We start from the raw sequence: 22,534 nt of genomic DNA, 5'->3' as shown, positions 1-22,534 counted from the left end.
AGAGACCTCATTTATTAGTAGAAGCCTATACCTAAGCATAACTTTGTTTAGTTTGCCATTATCTATGTTCTGAAAAAAGATCTGTGCCAAAAGATTAGAAAAGGCAGACTTCAATAAACATTTACTGATACTAAACAATTATTTCAATTAATATATAATTGTATATGCCATCACTATTGCTTTAGGTTATCATAACCACAAACCGGTAACTGATGAAGAGGAACATCCACTTGACCCAGGAAGTCATCTCTGGTCTGTAAACAAAAAACGGAAAGTTTAAAATCACAAGTATGTTATGAAGTGATAAACCTACAACACTGTCTGTAGCTCATGAGAAACACTGCAATGAATCCTAAGAATCTGACGTTATCTTATACAAAGTAGAGTGTATAAAACTCAGATAATATGTTCACTATCCTCTCTTCCAACACTCTTCTCAACTCTGGCATCTTTTATCACACTTAATGGAAGCACTGATTTAAAGGATTTTTGGATGTCAAGCCAGTTTCCTGCTCATCCCACCCACACCAGTAAAAACTTATGGACTGTTAGTATATATACACCAATACTTTAAACAATTGCAGATGGGGCTTATAGCACAGCCTATTAAGGCTTCTTGACACTTCAAATTATAAAACATGATTTTCAGTTCCATCCAAGTTTGCCAAATTTTAACCACATGGGCTGAAAGTTTACATGGCAGGTTTTGGCCTCACCAAACTTCAGCCAAAACAATTCAGCCATTTCTGAGAACGAGGTTAGAGAAAAATATGTTTTACTCACATTAAGTTCCAGTGATCATTTCTTTGAACACTTTTGGAGCAAGGATTTGGAATCTGATACAAAGCCCACACAGTTCCAGAGACATGCTTTTGCCATGCCATGAAAATCCACCCAAATCTGACCCTTTTTTTGTGATGGGGGGAGAGGGGGTAGGAAGGAAGTGGAAATAAAGTCTGTAAAAGCTCAGAGACTATTTTTTAGCAGCAAACATCAACTCATTCTTCAAAGATCATGCTCCTACAACATTCCCAAACATCAAATGAGTTTACTCCCTTCAACCTAGGAATAAAGCTAGACTTTCCTCTGTAACATCTGCTCTGGACTCAGCAATGGAACTGAGATCCAGCAGCCTGTCTTCTCTATGATTTTACTAATACAGATCACCTTCCAAGTGGCACCTAAGTACTATGGAGGAGGGAACTGATTCAGATGCAAAATCAGTTCAAGTCAGCCCAACAAGGAAGAAAAAGGAGTGAGAGTCTGCTGAGACACAGGCTACATCTAAACTTACCACAGAAGATCGACTGCTCAGGTCTGATTTTCCAGGGTGCCGTTTCGCACACCATATGTGAAATGAAGCTTTCTGGGGTTAACATCGACCCTGGAGCTCCTCACAAGCCACAAGAATTCAGGAAGGTCAATGGGAGGAGCACTCCCGTTGGCCTTCTGCCATGAAGACAGGCACAGAAATCAACGACTGAAGAGTCAATTCTAGTTATGCTACTGGCATACCTAAAATTGCCTATCAGTCAACCACCTTCCAGGTGAGTACAGACATAGCCAAAGACTGGATTTTGAGGGGAAGAGTATTATATAGCTTTTGACATGTTCAAGGAGGATCTGTTCACTTCAGTTGGACCTAAAACTGCACAACACTTCTGCAAATCAAAATGCAGGGTAAGATACCAGACGCCCCAATTTTATAAAGACAGTCTGAATATTTAGGGATCTCTCTTATATCGGTGCCTATTACTTCCCACCCCATCCCTATTTCTCCCCATATGTGCGGTCTGGCCACCCTTCCCCAGGGTCTCAAGTTGGGCACCCAGAAAATGAGGTTCACGCAGTTAGTGAGCAACTGTGAAGAGTATGGTTCGAGTGATTTGTTCAACATTATATAGCAACTGTGACAGAAGCAGGGATAGAATCCATTCCCCTAGGTTAGCATTCAACTGCCTTAACCATTAGACAGTGCTTCCTTTCTGTATGCTCTTTCCATTAAAAATAAAAGTAGACCCAGTGTAATGTTAGTCATGTACCATGCCTCTGATGAAGCAAGCATCTACTGAACTGAAATATCCAACAAGTATGCTTCACTAAGCTATCCACGCTTAGCCATGAGAGCATGTGGAATGATGCATGCTGGTTCCTGAAGCAGAGCTCGCCAGCAATTCCCATAAATGGGGCTTGCCTCAGACCTCCCTCCCAAATGGGAAGGTGAGGGAGACTAACCCAGTGTGGAGAACTCACAGCTTATGCAATACATTTTATCTAGCAAAAAGAGAAACAAATACAAGTTTCCATAAATAGTTCTCAGCACAACTACTGAAATGAAAACTGCCCCTTTCAACCAGTAAAATTAATTTCATCTGAATAAACAAAATGATGATTTATATGGGGCTTGCTTTTTATTATTAATGCACCTTTGAATTTCCAATATGTTTTTCTCTAATCTATATTTGATTTTCCAAGAAGTTGGAGAAACTGTACCCATGTCATTAACATTTACTGTAGAAACCTGTAGTTTTTAGACTACAGTATTGCCTTGCAGGTCTGTAATATTAAAAGCACATGGATGTTAGCTCTCCGAGTTTCCTTATTACCGTGGTTTACTATTTTAGCTTCTCTTTTACAGGGACTTTCAAAGGTCAGACGGTGTGACAACTCTCAAAGTTCTAAGTGGAGTAGTAGTGTACTTCCCAAATTCCTGCTCATGGGCAGTTTTTAAACTTGTAGCTAGTATATTATTTAGAGACCTGCACCAAAACCAATTATTTCTCAGATCAGTGGCAAAAATTAAATCAGATAGCAGTGATAAAAACCTACAGAACTTTTCAGCAGAGCAGAAAGTGAGGAAGAAACATCTGAAGTCCCCGTGGAGTGACAGAATATTGAAGAGATAGTTGCTCAACTTAAAAGTTGACCTGAACACTCTCTTGGAAAAACTAAGCTAAAGTTTAACAATGCCTTATAGCTTAGGGAGCCAAAAGATTTTAACAAATTGAATATGCCCATCACTTCAATTTACTGGGCCAAGAGCTCTCAACAGGGAGGCCTGCAAGCAAGACAAAAAGAAGATTCTTTACACCTGATATTAAGTGTAGTTATAACCATGGCGGTCCCAGGATATTAGAGATGCAAGGCGGGCGAGGTAATATCTGTTATTTAACCAATTTATAAGGATGAGAGAAAAGCCTTGTGCCACACAGAGCTCTTCTTCAAAGACTTCCTCTCACCAACATAAATGGATCCAAAAAGAAGATATTACAGGTTGAACCTGTCTAATCTGGAACACTCTTCTGGCAACATCTGTGATCCAGCATGATTTTACTTAGCCAGACAGCCACTTATCATGGGTGTGGCCAAGCTTCCAGTGGTCTCAAAGTTGGTTTACAGTCACCAGTATTGGCTCTTATTGTTTTCTGCTGTTATTTAGCTGTAATTTAACCCTGAATGTCTTCTAAGAGCCCAGTAAGCAGCAGAAGTGTTGGTAATGTGCTAGACAATATTGACCTCCCCTGGTCTGGCAAATTCTCTCATCCGGCACAGGTCAGGTCCTGAGGGTGCCAGACGAGAGAGGTTCAACATGCACCTCACTCAAATTGTATGTTTAATTTCAAAAGCGAATAAAGCAAGGACTACTTTACAGATTTATCCCATACATCCAACACAAAATATTAGTGTGTTGTTTTATGAGTCTTTTATAAAGGGCATAAACCTACATCTGACCCTTCAATAACCACTAATAAAATAAGTTTGAAAAAGCTTCAAAACAGGCTAAAATCAACTCTGACATCTCACTTTACTATAAGGCTAACACATTAGTACAAGAACTGTTTCAGATATGTTCCGTTCTTGTAAAGCAGCTCATGGCGTATTCTTGAAAAACATTAAAGAAAAAGGAAGCAAATACAACTCAAAAACAGTATGAATGCTGTGTTCTTAAAGTACATAAGCTTGTGGAAATCTGCCTTTACTATGAGAAATGCTACCTGAGTTAAGCTGATTCTGGCTTAACGAGGCAGACAAGCAATTTCATCAAAGTTACTAAAGGGCCTAAAAAGACACTGATGACTGAAATAAATTCAAGTAAATCAACACTTATGATTATGAAAGGAAGTGAAAGCTTCTGGCTTAAACTGGCTTACTGCCTAGATCTCTAAAGTGCATTCAGAGATTCACCTCTTAATGAAACAAGCTCCTACTGCAAAGCTTGATAAATACTAACTCGGCCCATTACACTGTGAACTGAAATGACATTTTAGGCAATGTGCTGGATTGTAAGTAAGAAATTACTATTTCCCACCAGACTGTAGTATCATTTTAAAGCTACACCAACTTGAAAATGACAAGTACTAATGAAAATGAGGAATGGATCTTAGGAATTAGGTCACATATATATATGCCGGCACAAATTAGCCACTACTGTCACACTTGCGTGTTGATTTCCAATGTCTGCTTCTGCCAACCAAGACTGCTAAATGCACTGAGCTGTGTGACAGTTTTGCAGTGTGAACCAAGCTATACTTAGAGCCATGCTACAAGAAGGGAACAGGGATGGAAAGCAACATTCTCTGTTCATTCATCTACCAGCAGCAGCTTTCCACATGGCAATCTCTAAGGAGTCATTTTCATTCAATTGTGACTGCCAGTGAATATGTCTCAGAGCATGTTGGATAGGATAAGTCCTGCAATGTGCAGTCAGTCTAAACATGTTTAACCTTCATAGGCTTTACACATTCTTACAAATTTTTAGAAGAGATTTTAAACATTTATGTTAAGTGAAGCAAAAACTTACCAAAATTAGAGGTTTCCTTTTTAGCAAGTCATCTAATATGATTAAGTTTCTGAAACCAAAACACATGAATCCTGCTCATTTTTACACTATTTCTTAGTAAATTATGTGCTAAAAAGGAAAGCCCAGTAATATTAGAGTCAGGCATGATTTTTGCATCTCTACAATCATGTCAGCTGGTCAATGTGGTAACTCTGTGCTACTTAACAAGCCATCAATGCTAAAGACTCACACAATATTACCCTAATTTATAATACCAAGTCTGCTGACTGATCAGTAGTAATTTTGTACAGTTTAATCCTGATTACCAGTTCTATCCTTCCAAAGAAAGGAAATTTTTAAACTGGTATTCAACAGTTTGGTTAAATCCAAGGTCCACTGAAAACAATACAGGGAGAATAACATATTATGCAATAATTACTCCCTACTGAAGCACAGTTCCAATTGTCTTATGTTTCCTTACAGTTTGTGTTTTGACAGCATTCATTGGTACTAGAGGCCTAAAAGCAACAAAATATGTAATATAGGTCAGGTAAATAAAGGCATCACTGGCTGCAGATACCAGGCCAAATAAAATCTAGAGAGCTTTAAGGTGTTTTAATTAAAAAAAAAAGAATGGCTAAAATGTGCGCATCATTAAAATGTCTAATGTGCAATGAGTCTAAAGTCTCTTGCCTAGAATGAAGACAGGTTCAGATTTTTAGCTTTGTTAACTCCCATACACAAATTTTACCTATGTTGAAATCAACTCAGAACAAGTTTTTGTAACTGAAAAAGTTACATTTATACCTAATGTGGGGCTACTCTGTCAACCTCTACCTTTCAAATTTCTGCAGCAATTCCAAAAACTACAGTAAGTGTTGAGCAGCAATGACAGCCGTCATGAGACCCTAAGCTAGGTGGAAGAGAGGCCCAGCACCATGCCCCCAAAAGGGTCAGAGCCAAGGGTGGAAGGGGCAGGGCCTAGAGTATCAACACTTAGTACTGCTCAGACTGTGGTGCTGGACTACCACCCCACCCCCTCAGAGCCACATGGAGTGGCACTGCCATGGCATTTCAAAAGGGACCTGTAACTTGGGCCATGGCCACCACAACTACAGTAGCAGCAGTGGCAGCTAGTGTTCCTGGCCTCTGAAATGTTGGGCCCTGGTGCAACTGCCCCATTTGTCTCCCCTCCCCATAGTCGGTGGGCCAGGATGTTTTTGCAACTGACGGCAGCAAAAGCAAGTCAAGCACAATTGGGATTCAGATATAGGGGTGCTTCTCTGCATGCTAAATTCTTTCTTCACTTACAAGGGGCATGGGCATGGCAGGGTGTGAACACTAAAGCTGAGGGAAATTGATTTATCTCCTGGAAAGGAGTTAGCACAATCTAGTTACATGCAATTCAACTGTGAAACAAAACAGACCTTGATTGTGTCTCCTCTCTCACTTCTATCAATGCCACTGTTTACTTTTAGCTTTAATCTCAAATTCTTTGATTCTCAAGAATCATCCACACTCAACCTCCCCCAAAACAATCTGCTTTCTCCACTATTATTCTGCTGTCAAATACCTACGGATGAAACTCTGGATTTTAGCTGTTTTGAGCTCATACTTACAAGAAAGTTTTAGGTCTCCACAGATTCTGGCACAAGCCTGTAAGACATTAATTCTAATTTTCTCTTTAAAATTCTCTTTTTCAAACACCCTTACCTACATATGTTTACTTAGAATTTTGAAGTTTGTCCAAAATATCCATGAAATGTCCCTTCCCTCTCTTTCCCTTAGACTGGTACGGTCCTATGGGAAGCAAGACTAAGAGGAAAATCAACTGAAGAAAGTTGGCAGTTTTTCAAAGGGACATTATTAAGGAACCAAAAGCAAACTACACTGCTACATAGGAAAGATAGGAATGATGGTAAAATACAGTCTTGGCTTAGCCAGGAGATCTTGCATGATCTCAAAATCAAAAAGGAGTCATATAAAATGTGGAAATTAGGAGACGTTACAAAGGATGAATATAAGCAAACATGTATGCAGGGGCAAGTTTATAAAAGCAAAAGCAAAAAATGAGCTCAAACTAGCTAGAGACATAAAGGGTAACAAGAAGACATTCTATAAATAATAGAAGCAAGAGGAAGACCAAGGATAAGGTAGGTCCACTACTCAGTGAGGAGGGAGAAACAATATCAGGAAACTTGTAAATGGTAGAGGTGTTTAATGATGCCTTTGTTTCAGTCTTCACCAAGAAGTCCAATGCAGAAATGCCTAACATGGTGAATGCTAGTGGGAAGTGGACAGGCTTAGAGGATAAATAAAAAAAAAAGAACAAGTTAAAATTACTTAGAAAAATTAGCTGTCTTCAAGTCACCAGGCCCTGATAATATACATTCTAGAATACTCAAGGAGTTGATAGAGGAGATACCAGAACCTTTAGCTATCATCTTTGAAAAGTCCTGGAAGTCAGGAGAGATTCCAGAAGACTGGAAAAGGGCAAATATAGTGCCCATCATCTATTAAAAAGGGAAAGGAACAATACAGAAAATTAGAGACCAGTCAGTTTAACTTCTGTGCTGGGAAAGATAATCAAGTGAGTAATTAAAGGAATTCATCTCCAAACATCTGGGAGAAAATAAGGTGCTAAGTAACAGCCAGCATGGATCTGTGAAGAACAAATCATGCTAGACAAACTGACAGCCTTCTTTGACAGGATAACAAGTCTTGTGGATAAGGGAGAAGTGGTGCATGTGGTATACTGAGACATTAGTAAGGCATTTGATGTGGTCTTGCATGATCTTATCAATAAACTAGGCAAATACAACTTAGATGGGGCTACTATAAGGTGGGTGCATAAGCATTGTCAGAGAGTAGTTTGTAGTCATGCTGGAAGGGCATAACAAGCGGGGTTCCACAGGGGTCTGTTTTGGGGTGGGTTCTTTTGTATCTTTGTCAATGATTTAGATTTGGAATAGAGAATATGTTTAGTGAGTTTGCAGATGATACCAAGCTAGGAGGTGTTGCAACTGCTTTGGAGGATAGGGTCAGAATGCAAAACGATCTGGACAAACTGGAGAAATGATCAGAGGTAAATAGGGTGAAGTTTAATAAGGGCAAATGCAAGGTACTCCACTAAGGAACGGACAAGCAGCTTCATACATATAGAACTGGGAAGCAACTGTCCAGGAAGGATTACTGTGGAAATGAACTTAGGGGCCATCAGGGACTACAAGCTAAATATGAGTCAACAGTGTGATACTGTTAAAAGAAAAAGCAAACAAACAGATTCTGGGATGCATTGACAGGAGTGTTGAGAGCAAGACACAAGAAGTCATTCTTCTGCTCTACTTAGCGCTCATTATGACTCATTTGGAGTATTGTGTCCAGCCGTGGGCACCACATTTCAAGAAAGATGTGGAGAAATTGGAGAAGATCCAGAGAAGAGCAACAAGAGTGATTAAAGGTCTAGAGAACATGAGCTACGAGGGTAGACTGAAAGAATTGGGCTTGTTTAGTTTAGAAAAGAGGAGACTTAGAGAAGACAGGATAGTGGTTTTCAAGTACCTAAAAGAGGGTTAAAAAGGAGGAGGTAGGAAAAAATTGTTCTCCTTGGCATCTGAGGATAGAACAAGGACCAATGGGCATAAACTGCTGCAAAGGAGGTTTAGGTTGGACATTAGGAAAACCTTCCTAACTGTTAGGGTGAATAAACATTGGAATAAACTACCTAGGGAGGTTTTGGAATCTCCATCACTGGTGATATTTAAAAGCAGGCTAGACAGACATCTACCAGGGATAGTCTAGACAGGGCTTGGTCCTGCTGTGAGGGCAGGGGACTGGACTCAATGACCTCTTGAGGTCCCTTCCAATTGTAGTGTTCCATGATGCTATGACTTTCTTCAACTAAGTCATTTTGCTTCCAACCCTTCAAATTTTCCTCTATCTTCTCCTCTAGTTAAATTTCCCATTTCCAAGCCTCCCTTTTCTTAGCCTCAGTCTTAAAAAGCTTCTCTCGACCCAGCTGGAATCTTATGATGCATTTTCCTCCTTCTTCCCAAAATTCAAGTGCACCCCGACTCAACTTCCTTATCACTATCTTCCAGTGATACCTTTAAATCCCCATCCACTTTAATGCCAGTCTACCAGGTCAGCCCTCAAGGTCATAAACCACTTCAGTTTCTAAACGTAAGCAGTACTTCTATATTCATTTGATCCACCTGTAGCCTTTGGACATTGATCATTTTCCCTGACATTCTGCCTCTGTTCTCCTATTCTTCTGACTAGCAAGCCATTCAACAGTTTAGTGACTGATGAGCTTCCCCTATTCCTCCATCTATTAACATCCTACAAATTTCTGTTCAATCTCACCTTCAGCACTATCAGTAACCTTCTGTGTTAGCTTCTGACTACCCTATATGCCAAAAAATTAAGTGTTATCGCCAATTGATTTTCCCATCTCACATCAAGTCTGATGTCAACATTCAGCCATCATCTGAAACATGCTCTCCAAAAGCTGGCTACCCTGTCCTGACCTCTCTCTTTTAAACGCCAATACCCATAATTTTAGAACTCCCTCCTTTCTTGACTGTTTCCCATTGCCACTGACTGTTGAGAGGCAGTGTTGATATGACACACAAACATCTCCGCCTGTAAGACTTACTGGTACCTCTTCAAACAATCTCTTGCTCCCTCATCAATAATCCTGAAAGTCTCCCTCTTTGGATCTGTTGCCAATTTCGTTTTTTGGTTTGGGGATCTGTTTATAGAGGGAACATTTCATTTTTGCTGAACACAATACTTTAACTTATGATGTTACACCACGATTCTATAACCTATAAGTTTTCCTACAAACAGAAGTTATTACTCATTCATGGAGCCCACCAAAAATGGACAATACTACAAAATGGGAGACCCATGATTTCAAGAGACTCAAATTACTGAACGTATATCATTACCAGTTTTCAGGGCAAAACATTTCTTATTTCACGACTTTGTATGGGGGAAACTTCTTCATCAGATTTCATGTCTCAAGCTTCCCTGAATTTCCAGCTGGAAGTAATACTGCTATTTGTTACACCATAACACCCCAAGCTACTGGGAAAAATACAGCTATCACTGTCGCCTACAAACATTTTTAAAAGGGGGCTAAATACTTATCTCAAATGTGACATGATTTAATAATTTCAATTTCTTGGCAATCCTCAAATGGAGAATGCCTTTCCACTAAACAGGAATGTGGGACAAATATTGATGTTTCCACAACTCTTACCAGCAACGTCTTTTCAACATGTCTTAGTGCTACCCTTTTCATTCACGTGCCCACTCTCCTGTTATTCTAGGCACGCCAGCATCGATAATCAACCTTTCTACCAGCCAGAGATTAAAATCCTTTACTGATACTAGTAGTTTGGAGGTTAAGAGGAGCCCATAGTAATACATGGATCAGGTAGCAGGGGTACTCTTTAGCAACGTGCCTTATAAACAAATCTGACTGCCACAGGCTTCAGAGAACAAGTGCCAAAATAGCACTGAAACCCAGACATCATACATGCTAACATAATACACTGGCAGTAGACTTTAAACAGTTTGTTTAGATATCAGTTTCATGAGCGCTCGGACTCATTTCTTTTAGAAGAGACAGGGAAGGCAGATGCCTGAAAGCAAGAACTAATTTCTTTGCTAACAGAGACACAAAGTTTCTGCTTGCAAACCCAAAAGTATGTAAAACAGAAAATACACTAGAATTTTTCATTGACCAATACCAGAGTTAAAAGCATGCGAGAGTGCAAGAAAGGTAGTCAGCATTCTCAGATAATCCTTAAACGACTCTAATACTATGACAAAGTGATTCTTTCACTTATTTTCTTCCAGTAGCTTTTCTCAAAATCATCCTGAAACCAATACAATTAAACATATATATTCATTCTCTTTCATTGTTTGTATACTCGAAGTTCATATGTCTGAAGTCCTAATTCACAGACAGGCTTCTGGAAATTTCTTCATTTACCATCGTGAAGTGCACAAAATCTGTTTTTAAACTTATATTGGGAGTTGGTTTGTCAAACTGAACATGCCAGGATTGTTCTGAAAGGGCCAGTTAACCACATTTCCAGAAAAAAACCCCACACCTGCACTCTGGCTAATTCCTGTATATTCAAACTAACTTACTAAAAAGCTTCTGTACAAGACCCGAAGTGTTCAAGAGCACGGGATTCTCTTTAACAAAAAAAAAAAACCACAACTTTCCTTACTAAAATAAACATCTCAGTGCTTGTAACAAAGAAAAACAGAAATTCAACATGCTTAGTTTTTTCTGCATAAATATTTGACCGTTTGCACATTAAACTAGCCTTTGCACACAAGTCAATGGCTGTTTAGGAGATGAGGAAGCACACAGTTTTTATTGGAGAAACATAAGGTATCAGAAAAAAAAGCCAAAACAAAAACAAACAGAGATCTGGACTATTGCCACTTAAGAAAATAAGAGCTCAATGGATCCATTTAAAAGTAACATGCTTTTTACCAAAACCTCCAGACATCAGTGTTCCTTCTAAGTCTGACAAGAAAGAACAACTTTTCATGAACCACCAAAGCGGCCCCAGATAGTTTCCATTTCATAAGGCAAATAATTACTTGGTTGACATACACTTAAATTGCAAAAGCTGAACTTTTATAATTAGTTTCATAAAATGATATATGTAAAATTTTATTTATGCAAATTTAAGAAAGCTTTTTACATAATTCACAAAAGCACGTTCAGGAAAATGTAGAAGCCAAAATTGAACTACAAAATGAAATAGTTAAAGATTAATTTTATATGCCATAGTTACTATTCATTAATGTTTTATATCAAATAGGAATGATTTCAAGTCATTTTTACTTACACTGCAGCATGTGCTTGTATAGAGTTTACTTTGGTTGGCTCTTCATAGAGACCTATGCTAAACAAATGCAAACCTGGAAATTCTACCATCTTAGCTTTGCAGTGCTTATATGGAGGCATCTACACTAAGAGATAAAACTGATTAAGTCATTTAGTCTGATTTCTCCAAGTGCCTGTCCTCGCTGTCACTTCTATTAGCTCAGTTTAGGCACCACCAAAATCAACATAATATGGAAATCCTAAAGTCATCATAAACTGACAGGTGGAGCATTCAGTTTGAATTTAAAATTCCAAATGAAGGGTAGTGAGGATGCAGCATGTCTTTAAATTGAATTCATTAGCCTCCACAGATGTCCTGTATGTGCCCCACAATGCCCTACAGTTCTCCACTCTGACCTCTTACATCTCCACTGCTCTCAGGTGTGGAGGAATTAGGCAACAGGAAGACCGTTACAATTTGGCACCTGGAAGCCCATGCTATAGGGTTATGAGAGACTGAAAAATCAGTTTTTCTTTGCTAATAGTGCAGTTGTAGGGTCTGTGGTTCTGTATACCCCTGTTAACTGCCTTTTTTCTGTGCTGCCTGGTACCTGCTGCTGGCCTCCCATACCCTGTGTCTGCTAGGCTGTGGGTGGAAGTTGTGCTTGCTGGTAGGGTGAATGACTTCTTTTCAGCCATTTACATGTTGCCCTGGCCTCCACATTCCCTCCCTTCCCTTGCCCCAGGAGGTGTGCCACAGTCTGGAACATTCCCGTGCCCAGTTGTATCATGTGGCTTGACCCTGAATCAATAGAAGGGCATGCGGCGCAAGGTGCCAGGCAGCTTGCATGAGGGGAGGGTCACGATTTTCAGGGACTGGCTGCAGCCAGGGGTCTTTTCGCCACCCAGGGGACATCTCCCTCAGTGGTTATGATTTTTGGGGCTGGCTGTAGCTGGAGGGCTTTTAGCTGGTTGAGGGAAGTTGCCCTCAGCAGTCACAATTTTCAGGTGATAGCTGTAGCGAGGGGGCTTGCAGCCACCCGGAGCCACAAGTTTCAATGAAGGCATGTATTAGCTACACAATTACCACAGTTGTCAAAGTAAGGCTTGCAGCAGGGAATATTTTTGTCCTAAGGGTCTCCTTGTGCAGGTCCAAACCTTCCTGTAGTCTGGGGTCTTTTAGCTGCCCTGAGCTATAACTGTGAATGAGTCATTCAAGTTTGTGTAGCACCCATGTGTACTTAAACACCCTTAACATGGCAGCGGAAAGGGGAATGAAATGTGGGATGATATATATCTACATCTACTTGTGGGGACAGAATGCAACAGGGCTCAGGAAACTGTGGGATAGGTTCCCACAATATACGACAATAGCACTCGATTTAAGCTACTTGTGTGTGGCAGCAGTATGTAGAATTTGTGGGGAGCATGCGGGAAGGTGAAGATGCTCCAAATTGAATGGATAAAACGCAGCCTTCAATCAATTTTAATAAAATTGATTTTTAATCTTGTAGTGTAGATGCAGCCTATGATGCAGCCTTTTTAGGCGACAAATCTGAGGAACTCACTCAGATTGAAGTGACATTAGAGGAGGTTTTGGAATTAATTAATAAGCTGAATAGTAACAAGTCTCCAGGACCAGATGGCATTCACCCAAGGGTTCTGAAAGAACTCAAATGTGAAATTGCGGAGTTATTAACAGTGGTTTGTAACCTATCCTTTAAATCCACTTTGGTACCAAATGACTGGAAGACGGCCAATATAACACCGATATTTAAAAAAGGCTCTAGAGGAGATCCTGGCAATTATAGACCGATAAGTTTAACATCAGTACCAGGTAAATTAGTAGAAACACTAGTAAAGAGTAAAATTGCAAGGCACATAGAAGAGCACGAATTGTTGGGCAAAAGTCAGCATGGTTTCTGCAGAGGGAAGTCGTGTCTGTCTAATCTATTAGAATTCTTTGAAGGGGTTAATAAACATGCGGACAAGGGGCACCCAGTGGACATAATATACCTAGATTTCCAGAAAGCCTTTGACACGGTCCCACACCAAAGGCTTTTATGTAAATTAGGTGGTCATGGGATAGGAGGAAAGGTCCTTTCATGGATCGGGAATTGGTTAAAAGACAGAAAACAAAGGGTGGGAATAAATGGTAAATTTTCACAATGGAGGGGGGTAACTAGTGGTGTTCCCCAGGGCTCAGTCCTGGGACCGATCCTGTTCAACTTGTTCATCAATGATCTAGAAAATGAGGTAAGCAGTGAGGTGGCAAAGTTTGCAGATGACACCAAGTTGTTCAGGACAGTCAAAAGCAAAAGGGATTGTGAAGAACTACAAAAAGATCTCAGCAAACTGAGTGATTGGGCAGCAAAATGGCAAATGAAATTTAATGTGGGTAAGTGTAAGGTAATGCATGTTGGAAAAAATAACCCAAATTACACGTACTACATGATGGGGTCAAATTTAGCTACGACAGATCAGGAAAGGGATCTTGGAGTTATAGTGGATAGTTCTCTGAAGACATCCACGCAGTGTGCAGCGGCAGTTAGTAAGGCAAATAGGATGTTAGGAATTATTAAAAAAGGGATCGATAATAAGACAAAAGATATCATACTTCCCCTATATAAAACTATGGTACGCCCACATCTCGAGTACTGCGTGCAGATGTGGTCTCCTCACCTCAAAAAAGATATATTGGCATTAGAAAAGGTTCAGAAAAGGGCGACTAAGATGATTAGGGGCTTGGAAAGGGTCCCATATGGGGAGAGGCTAGAGAGACTGGGACTTTTCAGTTTGGAAAAGAGGCGATTGAGGGGCGATATGATAGAGGTATATAAAATCATGAATGGTGTGGAGAAAGTGAATATAGAAAAATTATTTACCTTTTCCCATAATACAAGAACTAGGGGACACCAAATGAAATTGATGGGTAGTGGGTTCAAAACTAATAAAAGGAAATTTTTCTTCACACAGCGCACAGTCAACCTGTGGAACTCCTTGCCCGAGGCGGCTGTGAAGGCCAGGACTCTATTAGGGTTTAAAAAAGAGCTTGATAAATTTTTGCAGGTCAGGTCCATAAATGGCTATTAGCCAGGGATAAAGTATGGTGCCCTAGCCTTCATAACAAGGGCAGGAGATGGATGGCAGGAGATAAATCACTTGTCTTCTGTTCTCCTTCTCTGGGGCGCCTGGCATTGGCCACCGTCGGCAGATGGGATGCTGGGCTTGATGGACCTTTGGTCTGACCCAGTATGGCCATTCTTATGTTCTTATGTTCTTATGTTCTTATGTCAGAGAGATTAATAGTTGCATCTAGGATTGAGCTGGATAGTAAACCCTTCTAAACAGCCTTCATATTGTTCTGACTCAGTGATGTTTCATTCAGGAGAGTGACTAAAAGGCAGGGAATGGCTTTATTCAAGAAGACAGAAGATCAGTGAGATAGGATTCAAAACTGTTTACCAAAATGGTCCCTCAGAAGCATTACAGGACTGGAGGAAAACTGCAGGCTATATTCGGGGCAGTGACCACACAGCAATGCCCTAGACTCTCCAGACCAAACCCTCCCACTCACTGCCCACCAAAAAAACACCCACAAGTCACAAACCCTCAATCTTAGGCTATGTCTACATTGTACAGCTTTTAGAGGCATGGCTATGCTGCTAAAGCCTTGACCCTCTAAGGCACATAGTATGGAGCTCTATCACCAGAAGAGAGCTCTCCTGGCAACAAAATTAAACCATCCTCCCAATGAGGGTTGGCAATTTCACCAGCAGTTCACTCAGCCAACTGAGTGCTGCCCAAACCAGCACTTTTCATTGTTAAAACCTATGTTGTTTGGAGGGTGTGGGTTTTTGTTTCTTAAGGTGTAGTGTAGACATGGCCTCAGTTTGATTTATTTCCCCAGCAGACATGCTTAAAGTACAGAAAAATAAAAACAGACTGCCGGCTGTCACTTTGAGCAGGCAAATTATTTGTGTTTGGGCAACTCGTCAGGCATGACAAACTAGGGAAGCAAAAAGGAAAGCTGGTGGATGAAATGTGCCCTTGTTGCATGGGCTTATAAATAGTTGACATTTGTAGCGTTAGCACAAGAAAAACAGCATCAGTCAAGGTAGCTCATCTGTCATTTTTAAAATATGTTTGGGGGTGCTGAACAAATGGAGGGGGGGCAGCACAGAAGGAGATGAAGACTCTGAAAGGCTCCTAGTTTACATCTGGCAGAAGTGGTTGCAGCTTTGGGATACCTGGGCCACAAGTTGGAATAGCAGTATTTATAAAAAAGATTGTCAAGGTAGTTGTTTACAAGCTGAAGTTCTTGGTATAAGTTTGGCCCTCTGAGTCCCAAGCTGTGTTATCAGTCAGACTCTGGAGGATCAAACACATACTTGCTTTCTAGGTAGACCTCATCCCTGCTCTTCTCATGTTCCTCTCCAAGTATCTTGCTGCTCTTCCTCAGGAGGCTGCAAACTCAGTAATATAACTGTATAATACCTTGTCCAGAGCCTCAAAAATTAGGCAGGTTAGACTTCTACCCTAGCATCACTGGTTTTAATGCAAGTTCTGAGCAGTTTGCTCACTGACTGGTGCTGGTCATCATCCTAACTTTGATACCTTTAGGGAATCCAAGTAGCAATATCCACAAACATATCTTTATTGAAATGATGAGATCTAGGGTCTCCCCATAGCTCTAAATATGGCTGCTCAAGGCACAGTGTAAGGTTGCTGAAATGCAATTGTAATGCCAATACATTTCAATTCAGGAGCCAATGGTCCAGTGCTGGTACTGTGCCAGTTTTCCAAACAGGACAGGGGACCATTCAGTCATCTGGACATCAGAGCAAGAGAGGGCACACAGCTAGAACAATTAAGTAATGGATCCCTGCAGAGCACTGTGGGACAGCAGTTAGAGGATACTAAAAGCGGTGTGCAGCAGCATTGAATACATATGAATTAACTCAATTCACATCAAACTTTGTACAGTTTTAAAGAGAACTCCTGAGTTTGAGATAAATGAAAGATTAGTGCACGCCCCAGAACTGCATAATATATAGGCAGGCATATTCAGATCAACTGGCGTTAGCCCAGACTAAGTCTCACCATGTAGATATACTCCAAGATAGAAGTAATAAAGTCCATGCACCAAAACCCCACTGTACTTTTGGTGGAGGGTCATGTCAACATCAGACATTTCTCTTTAGCTTTTTTGTGTGTGCAACTTGATTGTGACAAGTAACAGCTAGTCAAATATAAAAACATTAACATTGGACAGTAGCTGAAATACTTAGAGTCAGATGGCAGATTCTTATGCAATGCATGTTGATAGATGGAACCTCATCCTTGATAGTTGCTTCAAAAGCAAGGTACCAGCAATTTTACCATCTACACAAGCAACAGTTAGAGATGACTCAAATTATATTCACTAATTCCCACTTCCAAAGATATTTTAAGTGTATCAGTGCTCCACGTAGACCAGATCATATCATCTGCTTCTGCAACTATATATAGCTAGTATTTTTATTTTTATATAGAGCCTATACTTTACAATCATTTTCTATGAATGCTCATATTCAGAGCACAGTAATTTCTTCCCAACATTATTTTTTATTCCAATTAATGCTGTTTTGAGTACCTGTGCAAGTACATATTTACCAGCCAAACAACCTCATTAACATCTTGTTTACTCTGGAAGGTTTATAAGTCAGCTTATTTTCATGAGGAATAGAGAGGGACAGAAGCCAGATATTATTTGAGCACTACAAATATACTACAGGTCAGTAGCTAGCAATGCGAACAGTTTAGTCCTCATTAAATCAACTCCCCCTATGCTGACATGCAGATGTGCCAAATGAGCTACTGTGTGAACGGCCAGATCACCAGGCCTTGAAGCAAGTCAGGATACAAAGGAGGAATTAATTGAGAATTTGGTCCATGTTCCACTGGCCAACACCCAAAAAAAAAAAACCCGAACCAAAACAAAAATCTATTGAGAAAATAGTGCCAAAGATTTGGTTAAGCATAAACTAGAATAGCTTCTTTCATCCTTTCATCAAGGACCACTGGCCCCTTTCATAATTCTTTACACTATTGTAAGAACACTCTTATAAATGCCTGGGTGCCTGTCCAACTCCCTGCAGCTGACTGTGGGCCAGTCAAGGCCTGCAGCACAAACTCCCACAGGACTTGTTCCAAGAACAGGGTATGTTTCAATTTTGCCTTGTTCAACTAAAATACACAGCAGTATGTCCTTTAAAAAAATTAACACCACTGCTAAATCAAATACCATAAAAATTCTTCCCCTAGGGAGAGAATGAATAAACTACATTACAGATGTCAGTCGCACTGCTTAATGTATTACTGTGAGCCACTCATATTACAGTGACGATGGCTGTGTAAGAACCTATTATTGGTGGAGTATGTAGCACGTCCTATTAAAACTGCCTGACATCCTATGACACTTTTTTCAGTGGCTTTTAATTTGCTAAACTGTTTGGTTTTTAGTTTTCCATGCTGCAACGAAATACCTCAGGCTTTTTCAAAGTGTCAGTTAAAAAAGTTTAATCATTCTTGAGAATGAGGTTACAGAAAAATGTGCTTTGCCCATTCTAAAAAAATTCTGTTAACTTTTTCTTAGAAAGCCCTGGCATCCCCATGTTTCTCAGCAGGGGCTTAAACTAGGTAAGGGGGCACCCTTTTGTATCAAAAATATTTTATCTACAAAATACACCCACATTTGTCCAAGACAGATACTCTGGGGAAAATAATGCAGTTCACCCATGCTCAGACTTGCTGAATTTTCACACTTAATAGCCCAGAGGAGCCCATGTGTACAGTTAATGCAACTCAGTCTTGGAAATAGTGGTGCTGGGCTGCTACTACAGAACAGGATTAGGCATTGGACCTGAGAGTAGGAAAAAAAAACTCTTGCCTGTGCTCTCAGTATACACAGAATCATAGGGCTGGAAGGGACCTCAGGAGGTCATCTAGTCCAGCCCCCTGCTTCAAGCAGGATCAACCCCTACTAAGTCATCCCAGCCAGGACCTTGTCCAGCCGGGACTTAAAAACCTCAAGGGATGGAGATTCCACCACCTCTCTAGGCAACACTTCCAATGCTTCACCACCCGCCTGGTGAAGTAGTTTTTCCTAATATCTAACCTACACCTTTCCCTCTTCAACTTCAGACCATTACTCCTTGTTCTGCCATCTGACACCACTGAGAACAGTTTCTCACCCTCCTTTTTAGAGCTCCCCTTCAGGGAGTTGAAGGCTGCTATTAAATCACCTCTAAGTCTTCTCTTCTGTAAACTAAACAAGCCCAAATCCCTCAGCCTATCCTCATAGATCTTGTGCTCCAGACTCAATCATTTTTGTTGCCCTTCGCTGAACCTGCTCTAGCAAATCCACATCCTTTTTATACTGGGGGGCCCAAAACTGGACACAATATTCCAGATGTGACCTCACCAGTGCCGAATAAAGAGGAATAACTACTTCTCTAGATCTGCTCAAAATGCTCCTCCTAACGCACCCCAGTATGCCATTAGCTTTCTTGGCTACAAGGGCACACTTTACTCCTATCCAGCCTTTCATCCACCATAACCCCTAGGTCCCTTTCCATCATACTGCTGCTGAGCCAGTCGGTGCCCAGCCTGTAACAACGTCTGGGATTCTTCCGCCCCACGTGTAGGACTCTACACTTCTCCTTATCGAACCGCATCAGATTTCTTTTGGCCCAGTCCTCCAATTTATCCAGGTCCCTCTGGATTCTCTCTACCCTCCAACGTATCTACCTCTCCCCCTAGTTTTGTGTCATCCGCCAACTTGCTGAGGGTGCAACCCAGTCCCTCATCCAGGTCATTAATAAAGATATTGAATAACACCAGCCCCAGAACTGAGCCTTGCGGCACTCCGCTTGAAACAGACCGCCATCCAGATATTGAGCCATTGACCACTACCCGTTGGGCCCAACCATCAAGCCAGCTTTCTATCCATCTTCTAGTCCAAGGATCCAATCCATATCTCCTTAACTTATGGACAAGAACGTTGTGGGAGACCGTACCAAAAGCCTTGCTGAAGTAAGGTATATCACATCCACTGACTTCCCCATGTCCACAGAGCTTGTTACCTCGTCACAGAAGCTAATCAGATTGGTCAGGCAGGACTTGCCCCTGGTGAATCCATGTTGGTTACTTTTGATCACTATACCCCCCAGCTAGTCTGAGAGTCTGGAGCACAAATTGAACTCAAAATGAAGAAGGGACAAGAGAGACAGACCTGGAATGTAGGACAAGGTAAAAGACAAACTGGGACTGGATACTAGAATAGAAGGGAAATGGGATGTTAAGACTAGAGACAGGAATTGGGATGGGAGTCTCCACCCCTGAGGTTTAAGACAGATTAAGCGAGTATGGAATTTTGGACAGGATCAGGGCAGGTCGTTAGTGCCCATTACAGCACATTCTCCTTCAGAGCATGGAAACAGAATACAGGATTTTTGAATCTCATGATTCCTATGATGTCAGCAAGTATCTGTGAAGTCACCTGGCAAAATGGGTGCCCCATTCCCCTCTAGTGCTGGTCCACATAATAGGATTTCATCCTTGTGAATATTCCATTAGTTCAAGTGGCACAGCGCTGTGTGGTTGAGCTAAAGGTTCTGTGCTAATAAGATATAAGGTGTCAATATGGTGTATATATGATGCCATATGGGATTTGTTTTTTAGTCTGCTATTTCAAATCTGGGAAAAATCAGAGTCACAGAAAAGCTGTATTTTAAAGCACACTAAGGAGGATGCAAAAATCAAGCACTGAAGTTCAAAAATGCCAGAATTAAAATTGCTTGTAGAATCCTAATTCAGACCCCTTGTGCTTACACAATCCCGTTTCTAACAGAACCCCTGCTTCACTGAGTACCCAGGACGGGCCTGTTCTAGGAACATGAGCATTCTGAAGCAAAGGAGACTGTTTTGGGGACAAGTGACTCATTTGTTACAGAAGCTTGAAGACGTGGAGTGAAGGGAATTTCAGGAAAAAGACAGAATGGCTCATAATTAGGGCAGCTGACTATTGCTCTGGAAAGCTCAATTATTGTCCCACCTCTGCCATAGAGTTCCGAGGTTATGCTTAGCATGTCTCTTAAACCAGGTGATCACTGGTAGTCTCTAAATTGTCTCTCTAAATTCCTTATTTTCTGGCTGCCTAACCTGGGACTTTGGAATCTGATCTGTTGAACGTTTAGCAATCACAGCCGCAATTCAAGCCAATGGAACTGTGCTATGAACATATGAAAGGCATATAACAAATAGCAGAAAAATATTTTGACTTAATCTGTGTGTTTAAGTTCTACATCTATCAAATGGGAACAACAGCTCATCTCACAGGGGAGCTGTGGAAAAAGAAAACTGTTTGGAAAGCACTCTTATTACAGGAAAGAGAAGTTACTTAATTTGTGCAGTAACGATGGTTCTTTGAGAGGTGTTTCCCTGGGGGTGCTCCACAGTAGGTTTTGAGCTTGCCGAGCACCACAGCATAGAGACTTTTCTTAGCAGCACTCAGCGGGACTGTACGCACGTGATCCCAACATATAGCATTTGTGCCACTAGGGATTACACGCACAGCCCTGCTCTCACCTGTTACTTCACTGATGCCCTAACTATGTCTATTGCATAGAGTAGAGGGGAGGTGGACAGGATGGTGAGCACCCCTGGAGACACATATAGGCCATATCTACACTTAGGAAAAACTTCGAAATGGCCTCCTAATGGCAAAACTGGAGAATACTAATGAGGCGCTGAAATTAATATTCAGCACCTCATTAGCATCCGGCCAGCTGCAGCACTTCAAAAGCCCTGTGGCTTGTCTACATGGAGTCCTTTTTGAAAGGACCTCCAAACATCAAAATCCCCTTATTCCTATCCACTGATAAATCATAACCTAGGAACTCTATCAGCGGATAAGAATAAGGGGATTTCGATGTCTGCAGGGTTCTTTCAAAAAAGACCCCCATGTAGATGAGCCACATGATTATGAGGCGCTCAATATTCATTTCAGTGCCTCATTAGTATTTGCCAATTTGGCCATTAGCATGGCCATTTCAAAGTTTTTCCTAAGTGTAGATGTAGCTCTAAAAGAACCATCGTCACTGCATGAAGTGAGTAACTTTTCTTTCTTCTTCAAGTGCTGTTCCCGGGGTGCTCCACAGGAGGTGACTATAGAGCAGTATCCCTTAACTGTACAGTGTGTTTTGGTTTGGTGCATGCATTGTAGACAGTACTGCTTTCGCTACTGCCAAGTCTTTGTCTGCATGAGACTGCATTGCATACTGTGTCGCAAAGGTGTGGTTAGAGGACTAAGAGGCTGCACAATATGTCCTGTAACACCACCACCTTTAGGAAGAGGCTGTTGGTGTTGCTACTGATCTCGTAGAATGTGCTCTTGGAAATACCAGCAGTGGTTTATTTTGAATAAAATAGCATTGCACTACCCACACAGATATAAAAGTTTCAATATATCATGGTATCATGTGCAATCCCTTTGACTTTTCCACGATAGCTAAGAAGAGAGTCCTTGTGATTTTGTGCATGAGCAGGTCCTGTCTATGTAGAAGGTTATCATCCTTCTAACATACAAAGTGTGCAGTTTGGCTTCCGCATGGGAAGCATGAGGCTTAGGGTGGAAGGCAGGGAGGATTATAGGTTTGCTGATGTGGAATTGAGCACATAGTTTCAATAGAAAGGAAGGATAGGGTCATCATACCACTATATGTTTGTGGAAGGCTGTGTATGGTGGGGAGTTGGTTAAAGCAGCTATGCTCACCCTTCTAGCTGATATAACAGCCACTAGGAACCGGGCTTTTATTGTTAACATAGAGAACATGTGGCCCTGGACTCGAATG

The 22,534-nt window shown here is 41.0% G+C and overlaps 1 protein-coding gene across 2 annotated transcripts in view; it reads right to left on the bottom strand.

Annotated features, from left to right (window-relative positions):
* Positions 1-22,534, bottom strand: part of NEDD4 (NEDD4 E3 ubiquitin protein ligase) — a 120,777-nt gene that overhangs the window by 34,670 nt on the left and 63,573 nt on the right. For both annotated transcript variants that reach the window (XM_075006434.1, XM_075006432.1), the window contains one exon: positions 204-254. In XM_075006434.1, the coding sequence (XP_074862535.1) occupies positions 204-254 (51 nt within the window). The remainder of the gene's footprint in view (positions 1-203; positions 255-22,534) is intronic.

The sequence above is a fragment of the Carettochelys insculpta genome, chromosome 12, assembly GCF_033958435.1.
Source record: "Carettochelys insculpta isolate YL-2023 chromosome 12, ASM3395843v1, whole genome shotgun sequence".
Lineage (NCBI taxonomy): Eukaryota > Metazoa > Chordata > Testudines > Carettochelyidae > Carettochelys > Carettochelys insculpta.
Note: the sequence above shows the minus strand (reverse complement) of the source record. Positions and strands in the feature narration are given on the sequence as shown.